Source organism: Balaenoptera physalus (genome assembly GCF_965194825.1).
Source record: "Balaenoptera physalus genome assembly, chromosome: 10".
Lineage (NCBI taxonomy): Eukaryota > Metazoa > Chordata > Mammalia > Artiodactyla > Balaenopteridae > Balaenoptera > Balaenoptera physalus.
In genome coordinates this window covers 108,120,345-108,132,509 of record NC_138889.1, presented here as the reverse complement: position 1 = coordinate 108,132,509, position 12,165 = coordinate 108,120,345, and the positions used below count along the sequence as shown (strand labels likewise).

General features: G+C 45.7%; 1 protein-coding gene across 24 annotated transcripts in view; it reads right to left on the bottom strand.

Moving 5' to 3' along the window:
- Nucleotides 1–12,165, bottom strand: part of LOC309668429 (RNA-binding protein 14) — a 50,394-nt gene that overhangs the window by 30,289 nt on the left and 7,940 nt on the right. For 9 of the 24 annotated variants that reach the window (XR_014268226.1, XM_082478211.1, XM_082478226.1 and 6 more), the window contains exon 2: nt 2,785–3,208. The exons of 1 other annotated variant lie outside the window; for it this stretch is intronic. Coding sequence is in view for 22 of the 23 variants with exons in the window: in XM_082478211.1 (XP_082334337.1) it covers nt 2,785–3,208 (424 nt within the window). In the remaining variant the exon portion in view is untranslated. 14 more of the 24 variants (XM_082478210.1, XM_082478227.1, XM_082478221.1 and 11 more) reach the window with 10 other exon arrangements.

Below are 12,165 nucleotides of genomic sequence, written 5' to 3'. Positions count from 1 at the left end.
ATTCTGACACCTCCAATCTTCACTATTAAGACTCCTGAATTCAGTACGCAGGAGAATGCAAAGGCAAGTCACCCACACCACCCCAAAATCAAAGAGAATAGAGTAGGACTCTAAAGTTACCATTGATAGTAATCCAGACTTGATCCGTGGCTGAGTGCGGTAGGCAAGTTTCAAGACTTTTGGGAAAAACACTCATGAATGGGGGAAGAGGGGTGAAATACGAGTTGAAGGACTGCCTTTCCCCTAAACTGGGTCCTTTAAATTGTTAGTTCTGATATTCATTCTAACAGGGATTCTTTACAATATTTAGTGACCCCTTATAACAGGCGGTCAAACAAAACAGGGCAGGCAGTTCACAAGATGCCTGAATTTTCAGAAAGAGTATTATGAAAAATGTGGAAGAAAATGGGGGATGAAAAAAGTGGAGAATGACCAATAATGTTAGTGTATCAAACTGTTCATGTTCGCAAGATTAAAGTACTTTTCCTCCTTTAGAGATCTAAGATCCTAAGAACATGCACTTCATACTAGTTTTTGCTGAAAATTACGATTTGTATTCTGGAAATGAAAAAGTTTAAGTTTTAAACCTTTTCACAGAAGCAGTTTCCACCTAACATGATCTACCATTTTAATAGTAAGCAAAACTCCTGCAAAACCTTTCCAATATAAATGGCTATCATGCACCCAAGCATGCAGATGGCGAAGAAGTGAATGCTTAGAACCAGGGGAGTTAACAGATAGGTCATCTACTCAACTAACATTATAGAAAATGGTAAATATACAATTTCACCTACAAAATTAAAGTTAGGTTCTAGAAGACTAAAAAAGGGAAAAGGGAAGGACCAAAACATCAAAAAAAAGTCCCGGTTTAAACATTTTATCTGATAAGTGTAGGTTGCCAGTTAAAAGCTAAGATGTGCAATTAAGTACTTAAGTGCTTTAAGTGCTAACCCGTGTCCCTCGCATTTGTCCAAGTGGCCACTCTGGCACCTAACAAAACCAGAGAAAGTAAGGGCAACCAAGGAACCAACCATGTCCCTTCAAGACATAAAGGTCATTAATAAATGTCCTGACCTAAAGATTTGCCAGAAAAAATTCCAAAGTCAGAAAAAGAAGCTAAGTCTTTAAAAATATCTAAAATGGATGTTCCTTAAATGGGTGAACAATAAAAAGAATATCCCCAACACTGAGAAACTGAAAGGGAAAAAGACCACCATAATAAATACTGCTACTCTATATACACATAGAACTGTACTAGACAGTGCTAAGGAGAATGACTAATAGTAAGGAAAACAGAGCAAAAATAACTAAACATCAAAAAGCCTAGAGTTCAGATACCAAGAGTTATGCTCTAAGTATGATGTGTCCTGTATCAGTTCACAATATCCTTCCCTTACACATGTTAACTGTTACAAGGAGACACCACCACCTCTTCTATGACTTGGTTAAAGTGTAGAAGAGTATCCAAAAATTAGATATCATAAACCCTCCACCAGAGCAGCCTTTGCTCCCAATTAAGTTGTTGACACAAAATAATTCTCAACTTACCAATTAAAAAAGGAAAACCAGACCTGAGAGACCTGTGACATTTTTCTTTAATAACGCACAGCAATACCCATGACACAGGGCACCATTAACTTGGGGGAAATGATGATCAGACTTCCAGGTCTAAGAAGGTCCGATTTAAGTAAACATCAAAGAGAGCTGAAATGACTCTGAACAAGAGGAGTGCTCAGGAGAAGCAGCAGCCACTACCTTGTTCCGGCTGAAAAAAGTTGGAATATAGATTAAAAATGTTAACAAGGAGTTGTGGGAATACTCCATAATTTAGAAGTAGTTACACTGAAGGGGAAAGGCTCTTTTCTGGCTTTGACACTGGGAACCCAAAGTGGGTGGACGAAGAATAAGAGTTAGCAACTCACCATGGTTACCACCCCCTCCACAACTGCCACCCTTGCCACAGGAGCTTAGATCTTAAACCAAGAAAATAAAATGTCTATCCACAGCATCACTCATGCTGCCTTCCAGGCACACTATTAATCTGGTCAAGGCTCCAAGGTTAACACCCATCTAAGCGCTCTATTCACCAAGGATGTTAGAGCTCACTCCTCAAACCAGTGAAACGGCTTTGCTGTTATCGCCCCCCAAATCCCAGTACCTTCTCCTCAGAAACTCCTGAAATTAGCCTTCAGTTCTAGAGTGTCCTCGTCCTCCAAACCGAACCTCTTGGTGCAAGCATAACAGAAAAGCAGTAAGAGCTATAGCAATTTAAAAACACTAGTTCTCTAAAGACCTGTTTAACGACAAATTATATTTACTGGGAAGCCACGAATTGGGATGAGGTGGGGGAGCTTCACAGATATTTTGCTCCTAAACATGTGGCTTAAGCCAGCTTTTGCCAGGTCCTTCCACATACAAAATAACACATGGGGCGCTGAGGCAATAAATTTCAGAGTGAAACACTGTTAGGTGCTGTACTACCCCCGCCCCAAAAAAGACAAAACAACTGAAAAAATCTTCAGAGAAAAGGATTTCTGCACTAATAGGCAAAAAAGCCTAGGGGTTCCAAACTAAAACCAAGTGGTTTTTCTCCGAGACTTGATTTGCCTAAGGTAACGCCTCTAAATCCCATGCATTCTCCATTTAAGCCCATCACCCACACACAATCCTCACCATCAGCCATCCAACAGCTGTATCTCTATCTCTATCCCAGACCCCTCCTATCCAGCCTATTTCCTACACAAAACCTTGTGTTCAGCCCTCTTCCCAAAGAGGGAGGTTCACCTTGAAACTCTGTGTTGTCAAGGCCCCTGATGGCCTCCACTGCATCCTCTGCCCGCTCCATGTGTACAAAGGCATAATCTTTCACGATGTCACATTCAATGACCGGACCATACTCCTCAAACTTGGCCCGAAGCTCCTTGTTGGTACAAGTAGGACTGATGTTGCCTACATGCAACTTCGTGGATGTTTTGCTCTTATTCTTGCTGGCCTCCACGTTGATGTTCACCCCGTGCAGCTTGTAGTGGTGCAGGTTGCGTATGGCATCCTCGGCCGCCGTCTTGTCCTCTATGTGCACAAAGCCGTAGTTCTTAATGATGTCACACTCCAGCACCTTCCCATACTGCTCGAAGAGTGAGCGGATCTCCTGCTCTGTGGCCTCCCGGGGCAGGTTTCCAATGAACAGCTTCACCATCTCGGACACAGTCTAGGAGAGAAAAAATGAAATTTCTAACAAAAGACCTCAGGCCCACGTCAGTTAAAAAAAAAAAAAAAAAAAAATCAATACTGCCATCTCCTTTGGGTCTGGCAAATATTTCCATTTTCCCCCCTCTCAGACGCCCCACACGCACACCCCCAGATAATAATCAAAGGGAAGTGGGAATAAGGAGGCCCGCTACAATTCCAGCTACAGAACCTACAGAAAGGAGAAAGCATCTGTGATACAGATCCTTAGCAGACACAGACAAAGGATTTGGTAAGAGCTGAATAGTTTTAAACGGGAACGCAAATGAAAGCGGGGCATAAATGCAGCCCTGGGGGTACTGGGCTTTCTACCTACTAAATAGACGGCAAATTCCCTGGAGGTCCGGTTAGGACTCCACGCTTTCACTGCTGAGGGCCCGGGTTCGATCCCTGGTCGGGGAACTAAGATTCCGCAAGCCACGCGGCGGCTCCGTCGCCAAAAACAAAAAGACAGTCAGAAAACAAAGGTCTAACTACTTGGCTGACCGAACTGACTGAAATTATGAATTGGCTCTTCTTCTCGTAACCGAAGAATCAGCCATTTCCTGAAAAAAGGACCTTATAATAGCTACGTTTTAGGGTTTCCTTTGGAAGCAGTGAACCCGTGACTTAAGCTGGATAGCGAGGCGTTCGCAGAGTACAGAAGTGATGGAGCGGGGAACGCCTCTCTCGGGGTGCCGTCCTACGAGCTCCCGGAGAACTGGAGAAATGCACGGTCGGAGAAGGGGCCTTGAGCCTCATCGGCCAGACGAGTGTCTTGGGGCTTGAAAAATTCTCGAAACGGGGTTGTAATTCCTAAGTCTAAGGGAAGCGCGGTTATCTCGGTAAAAGCCTCGACGCAGTTAAGCCGAGCAAAGTCGGGTAGAGGGCAAGGTGGGGAGAAAGCAAGGTATTCTCGGGGGAGGTCGTGGGGGAAGGGCTGCTTGAGGCTTACCGCGCAACGCCGAGCACCGAGGTCGGCTCTCAGTGACGGGTGCGGAGGTCAGGACCACCCTAGAATACCCCTAAAGCCCAAGTCGTGAGATTTAACAGGGCAAAAAAAAAAGACAGTGAAGGGGCTCGGAGTCTCTCACCCGCACGAAAAGCAGCAGGGGCTCTTCCTCGCGGCGCGGACGCTTCTGACAAAACGCTAAAATGGCGGCGGCTGCAGCAGTGACTCTGGGTAGAGAGGGGGAGGTGAACCTACCACCGGATTGGCCGTTCAATAAAATAAAAGGCAGGCGTTCCCGTAGATCCTCTTCCTGATTGGTTACCACGAACGCCAATTACCTGAGGCCTGGAAGAGGTGGAAACGTCAGTAACCCCAGAGTTTATACGAAAGCCAATGAGCACCTCTCTCGACAAACTGAGGTCACTGATTGGACGGAAGGTCGGCGTGAGGGAGGAACTACCAACGTGCGCTTCGCTGGCGGGGTTCCGCCCGCCATTAGGCGGAGCGAGGTAGGGATCCGGTGTGGTGGTTTTTAGCTTCATGGCGCCAACTTTGTTAAGCTTCCACATTTCGCCACTCCACGTGCGCTCCATTTTGCCTTCTACTCCACATTTCTCCCTCTTATCTCCCAAACGCCAACCCCCTCGCAGCCAGGGTGCTGCGGGCGGTAGCTTACGCAGACCCAGAAGCCAGGTAAGAAAAACAGCAAAGCTTCCCACCTGAAGAAACCAACCTCCTCCTTTGGCCAAGAATCCGCACTGCCGCCCTGGGAGTCCCGGAGCTACCCCCCCCATTGAAACTACTTTCATAGGTGGTGAAAGGAACTCTGAAAACGGTTAATGGGCTCAGCTTCAATTAGGGTATAAAGGCCCCGACGTCGGCTCAGTTGAGGGCTGCATTACTCAGGAGGCGCCGAAGAGACAAGTTCCTTCGAGGAACCAGCCTCCCGGGGTCCAAGATGAAGAAAAGGCTTCTCTGTGTGACCGTGGAGATTGCGCATACACCCCCACCCCGCCCTGATAAAAAACTAGAGCAGCAAAGTTTTTTGTTTTATTTTATTGGGCGCCATCAGCCAGAGCTGTAAGTTTAAACTCCTAGAACCGACCTTAGAGGGAAGAGCCTAAGTCACAACCAGCTATAAGCAAAATACAATCAAAACAGCATTCTCCAGAGGGTCCGGCTTCCCTCATCACATTTTTTTTTATCATCCTTTGGCTTCTTCACATAATCCCATAATTCATTGAACAACCCTTCTGCAAGGCAGCTTTTGAAGAGGGAATTTAAAAAGGGGGATGGAAGAACTTAAAACATGATAAAAGCAGTGAGGAAAGGGATCATCAGGAGTGAAGATGACAAAAGCAGAACATACTACCGTTCAAAGCAGCCCCCCCCAAAAGGGGTGGGGATCATAAAGAGAAAGGTGAAGTCAAAGTTATGGAAATAGATTTTAAAACCTGACGTGACTCAGAAATCAAACGGTGGGTAATTGGTCAAGAATTTATTCTAGGGTGGGAAAGGGTAGGAATCTAAAAATGTCAAAATGTCACATTTACAAATGTAGTGGTCACTAATCTTGGTCCGTTTTCATTGTGGATCCTGATGCTGACACTGCGGCTCTGAATAAAGGCCAAAGGATCAGTGATGAAGAAAACCAACTGCATGTTAGCTCCAAGTGTGCCCTCTGGAGGGGCCCTGCATCATCAGGAGGTGGTCACAACTCCACGTGCGCAGAGAAACACATCTGGTATAGAAATCCTTTCAGCTCCTTTGTTTGATCTTCCAAAATTTCTGTCCTAATAGCCTTGGAGATAAAACTTTCTTCCAAAATACCAAAGCATATGAGATCAGCTTACTCTATGAAACTAGTAATCTCTCCAAGTCCAAAGGGGAAAAACTGGGAATAGAAATCTCGGGATCACAGTTCAGGCCAGTTTGCAGACCACCACCCACACCCACCCCCTGATCTAATTATATTCTTGATTTACCTTCTGAAAGCCCTCTAGGTCCAGTTATATTTGTTTCACTTTGCAAGCTCATCCAACTGAGTAAACCACATTAAATCATCCCCCTGCTTTTTAAATTAAAACCCATGGCAACTGGAAAAGTTTCAATTCACACTACCCAATCTGGTTGTTGCCAGAATCTCCCAATCTCTGTAACAATTCTACCCCCATCCCTAACACACCCCACCCCAACTATGCTCCAGCACACTGGCCCCTTTGTCCCAAGCTCATTCAGACTGAAATGTTCTTTCTCCAGGTCCTTCGCTGGCCACCCCATCTAAACACAGCCCCCCACTCCAATGCTACACCTTGGAACTCTATCCCATGACTCCATGTTGTTTTTCCAAATACTTACCACCACTTGAAATACTATTTGTTCATTCATTTTCTGACTCCCTCCCACCCACTGCCCCCAGCAAATACTTGTTCTACAGGGGCAAGGACCTTTTCTTGTTGTCTACTATTATTCTGTGTTAAAATTGCCCCGGCACATGGTAAGCACTCAAATATTTGTTGACTAACTTAACAAATAGATAACGCATGAATTAAATTCTTCATAACCAAGAGGAGAGAAATGACTTTGGATTTGCAGTGTCAGCTTAAGAACGTGGACACTAAAAAAAAAAAAAAAAGAACATGGACACTTAGTACTAAAAACAAGCCCTTTTGCTCTTATCACCTAGTATACTTTCCAGTCTCCCTCAAACATAAAAAGCCCAAAAGCCAGGGGTAACTTATGCTACAGCTTCTGATCACCAGGATTACGTTTGACAAATGCTGCAAAATGAAGCTTTAGGTAGGGAGATTTGTAGCTCCAGTGTCTCCATACTGATGTTCATTTACGCAACTGTATTTTACCAAAATACTTAAAAATTAAGCGTTTTTAAATTAAGGATATCTGGTCCAAATCCTCTACCTTACCACGCCAATTACAGAGAATCGGATGTTTTAAAAGCACCTTGTCTGGAACACTGCAAATGGCCGCTCTGGTGATTCTTCTGATCAGGTTAACAAGCCTCTAAATTAAAAGATAAAGCAACTTGTCCAAAGTCATCTAGCCTTTCTCTCAGACCCAAGCATAAATATGTTCTGGCTCCACATCTTGAAGAGATGAAAGAGGCTGGAGCCTGGACTCTTGAAAGGGAAATGAGAAACAAATCCAAATTCAGGGGGAAACACTGTTGTCAGTGTAGACCACTCAAATGTGAATAAGCAATCTATTTGTTTCACACTCTTAGGAATGTATACAACTTATATACCTAATAACTCTGGCTCCTAATCCAGAAATGAGTTACTGGTATAATAAGGGCTCAAATTAAAAACCAGTAATCTCCAGGGATGTTCAGAGGGAGCCACTAGGCCAGTCAGCAAGCTTCCTAAGCCTCCAATCCCACTTCCAGCTGCACACTCTTAAGCCTCCCCTTAATGTCTGTGCAGGTCCCCTACTCCATACCTTTCTTCTCCATACCTAGGAGAATCTGACCCCCAGGACACAAGTGTTGTCTGACACTGGAGGTGGCCAAAACTGGTATGGTCCAGTGGCCTACATCACACCTAGGTAGCACTCATTACAGAAATCCCCCTCCTTCACTGTTACTCATACTTGCTGTACTCACACCTACACCCAAAGTCCTTTGCTCAGCTGTGTGCTCCCCTACGCAATCCCAATCTCCCCAGAATGTTCTAACTCCTTATTTCTGAGATGGCTAGCATTTAATGAGCAGTGACTATATATGAGGCTCTACACTTGCTACATGTTATTTGCTCCAACAGTCCTGGATAGTTCAAAATGGCTGGTTCAATTCCTTGATCCACGACTTTCTAGCCATGTGATCTTCAGAAGTTACTTAACCTACAGCCTCAATTTCCAAAATAGGTTTAAAAGTACCTAATACATTTGAGTTGCAATAAAGGTAAAATGAAATATATGAAAAGCACTTTTAACAATGCTTAGCATGTGTTCAATAGATGTTAACTATTTTCCCTACCTTATAGATGAAAAAACTTAGGTAGAATTCCTGACATGTCCAAGATCACCCAGATAAGTGGCAGAACCGGGATTCAAACTCGGGAAGCCTGATTTTAGAGCCAGCACCCTCAGTAATTCTCTGTGCCAAGTCAGTTTTCAAATCAAACAAATCCCATCTCCACAGTTTCCTCTAGTGGGGCTGCCCCATCCTCTCCTTCCTTACCCGTCACTTCCCTAGCATTGCTTATTAACTGTAACCAGTTCATCGAGGTAGGTCCTGCCCCCTCCCCCTGGACTATCGATTTCCCAAGGTCAGCCCAAGGGCTCAGCTACCTGAACACTGTATTTCCAGCACTACAGACACGCAATATTTCTAATGATTTACAGCTAGACTTGAAATCATTTATTAATAACTTGTTCTTCCTGGAAAACTAGATTCTACCCTTTATGATCTTTTTAAAGGTTCCTATAGAATTTAGGTGAATAAGAATTTTCCACCTATCATATCCATCTTATCTTCTTTATTACCCAAACTCCTATTACATTACATACTAGTCCATTAATCTAGGAAATTAATTTTCATTATGACCTTAGTCATCCCACATTATAGTCAACTGACTTGGCTTGATAGGATAAAACGACTGCAGAACCAACAGTATGCGCACAGACTCTGGCAGAGCTTAACTGATGGGCATGACTAGAAAGGCAGCCTACCCGTGGAGGCTGACCACTCAGTGATAGTCCCGTTACCTCCAGTACAAGGGATGGGGCCCCAGGCCTACCCCAGACAGAATCTTAAACAAGGTCCAAACCGCAGAAGGAAGAGGCTGAAGAGGGGAGAAGCCTTTACATAGTCTTGTTCCAGGAATAAACCATCTAAAGCTTCTCCAATGAAGGTCAAGTTATAGAGGCGATAGATCAGAAGAGCAAAGATCTGAAGGACACTGGGAGCGCATATTCCCACCCACCTCTCCCAAAACACACATTAAATGTCTATCCTCCCATTCATTCAACCCAACCGTCTCCAAGTTATAGGACCCTGGAAATCAGAAATCCACAAAAAGCAAAGTATGAAGAGTGGGCTATAGGATTAACAGGTGGCATAATTTAAAGAGGGAGGGAATTTTAAAACAATCTGCAAGAAAGAGGAAAATGACAAATGATTTAGCTTTAGCTCCTTCTAGCTTAAATGAGAAGCCTGGCAGCAGAGGCCACAAGAGCATCAGGACCTAAAGATAATAAGCAGAGTGATCATCTAGGCCAGGTCACTCTGAAGAACTTGGGCTGCAATAAAGAAATATCAGCACTGGCCCCGAGAGCACATTAGGCTATTTTTCATAGGAACCATGGGATTGGGACAGTGGCAGAACCCTCACTGGAGAGAAAGATGACAGAAAGCCACTGACAAAGAAAGAAGTAATTACAAATACACAGGCCACAATCACAGCACTACAATTAACCAACCCTTGATTTTCCGGGGAAATAACCAGAGCTAAGCCTGTTAGCTTGGCCCTGAGATTACCCCACCCTCACTGCAGAAAAGTGACAAAAAACCTATCAAATTTCCCCTCCTCCCAGTCCTGCAAACAAATGAAAAGGAGCAGCAAAGCACCTGAAGGCAAAGAAGTGAGCAGAAAGAAAAGCAAGGAGGCGGCTATGGCCTCAGTATCCCTGAGATTACCCCCAGTTTGCATCCACAAATAGGAGCTCACAGTTAAACAAAGACCATATACTTTTGCCCACTGGGCAGAGGGAAGAGAACACCTGGGGCAAACTACTCTGTCACAGGGAAGTTCACAAGAAACCAGTGAAGGAAGCAGAAGAGAACCCACCTGAACTCCATTTGACTGACACACACCCCCCCAAAATCACCTTGCCCCAACAAACTCCCAAATCAAATTTCTAAATCCCCCTTTCCCAAAGGAATGTCAGTCAGTTTCCTGTCACCACCCTACCCAACCAGTCTTTCATTCACCCATCATAGAGCCCAAGCCCCCGTCTTGTCCATGGCTGGAATTGTCTTATTTTGTGCTCAGGTCCTCTGAACCCCTAGTCCCAGAATGGAAGTATAAACAATCAATTCCTCAGCGTATCGCAGCATCCCTATTTGGTTATGCTTGCACCTCACCCCCTTCCCGGAGTCTATCATAACACCTTCAAATATAAACCCAACAAGAAAACATCTGGAAACCCTAACAAATGGAGATAGGGAATTTGAGTCTCAGGTGACTATGATGACAGGGGTTGGCAGGACGCAGGAAGGACGCTCCGTGCTGTTGTTCGACATGCGAAATACCAGGTCTACAGCCAGAATCCCCCATACCGGCTTCCAACTGTCCCAACCACAGGGCATTACCAGACAGTGACATGACCCCCCCACCCCAACTACTGGCTCCTTCCCAGGTCCCAGCCCCAGTACTCACTGGAGCCCACTGCCTGGAAGACCTACTAGCCTCATAAGCACCAAAGCCACCCATTCCCCACTTCTCACCTGAGAAGCCAAACCCCAGAACCACCCTGCTGGAGCCCAGGTTTTTCCTGAACTGGAGACAAGTCAAGGAAAATAGCCAAGCACAGGCGAGGAAAATGGGCAGTAAATTTACCGCATTTTGGTGTGATTAACTCAAGCTGAAGCAACCTGGGCCGGACTCTCCAGTCCTAAAGATGGCAGACTAGCAGAACGACGATGGGTTAAATCCCTCTGGCAGCAGGGAAATCATTCTAATTCCTACATTCAAACCCCTTTCCTCATCTGCCCTGGGTTCTCTGGCCACCCTCCCTTTAGTTGTCATGTCCTCCTGGATGTCAAATTGGCTTCTCTGAAACTGAGTGCAATCAAGACAATGACAACCAGGTTTCCAAACTGCAAATCGCCCCAAGTTTTATTTGTAGTCCATACAAAAGGGAAAAAAAATTAAGGTTTTCTAACACCACCTACTTGGGGAGATGGGGAAGTGGACCGTGCCGCACAGCATCAGCTAGAACATCAGGGGTCAGTAGGGATCTGGACACATACCAACCAACTGTCCCAACAGGAACTCAGTCTCAACACAGTCTATAGAGGGACAAAGTCAGGGCCCCCTGGACAACTGGCACAGCTTGGCGCATAGGAAATGGTCAAGCTAACCCTTTCCTGGCCTCCCTCACATCTAAAAAGAAAAAGGCGCCGCCGACCTCAGCTGCAGGTTGCTTCCCCATCCAGACGACCTTAAATATCGCGCACAAAAATAAAAGGGAGCCAGGAAAAAAATAAAAACATAAAAGAAATTCCCATCCTGGGGAGACGGGAGGCAGGGGAGAGGGGAACCGCAGATCTAGAGCCAGTAGCAAGATTTGCTGCTGAGGCGAAGGAATAAAGTAGGTTACTGCCGAACACTCAAAAGGATCGTCTCCTGGGGAAGGCCCACATGGTAGAGGGGATGAAAAACCGCAAACAGGAGAGGTATGGGCCAGTGGTTACAACCTGCATCTGCACCCTACCCCACCTCTCCTCTCCTTCCCTCCCTGTGGAGCCCTGTCCCAGGATGGCCCTACATGCGGCGCTGGTAGCCAGAGTGCATCTGAGCTGCCCGCAGGTAATCATTATAGGAGCCCGAATAGCGTGCGTAATCGGAATGGGCATCGGGCAGGCGACGGTAATCCAGCGAGGACTTTGTCGGCGAGCGGCGGAACGAAAGCTGCGACTCTGATAAACGGCGGTAATCAGAGAGCTCGGCTAAACGCCGGTCGGAACCATACCTAGTCGAGAGAAGAAGACAGTTGGTGAATGAGACAATTGAGGGGAGGGCTCCAGGTGGGCACGGGGGAGATGCCAATGGGGATAGGGAGGGTGTAATCAGATTGGTCTCCAACAAACAAGATTTTGTCAGAAGGCTCAACACCCTATCCAGGGCAAGAAATCAAGCCTGGTCCAACTCAGTGGGAAACCAAGCCCACCACTGAAGACCTCCCCTTCTGAACTGGCCAAGGTGGATTCTGGTCCGCATTCCCAAACCACAAACAAACTACCCCACCCT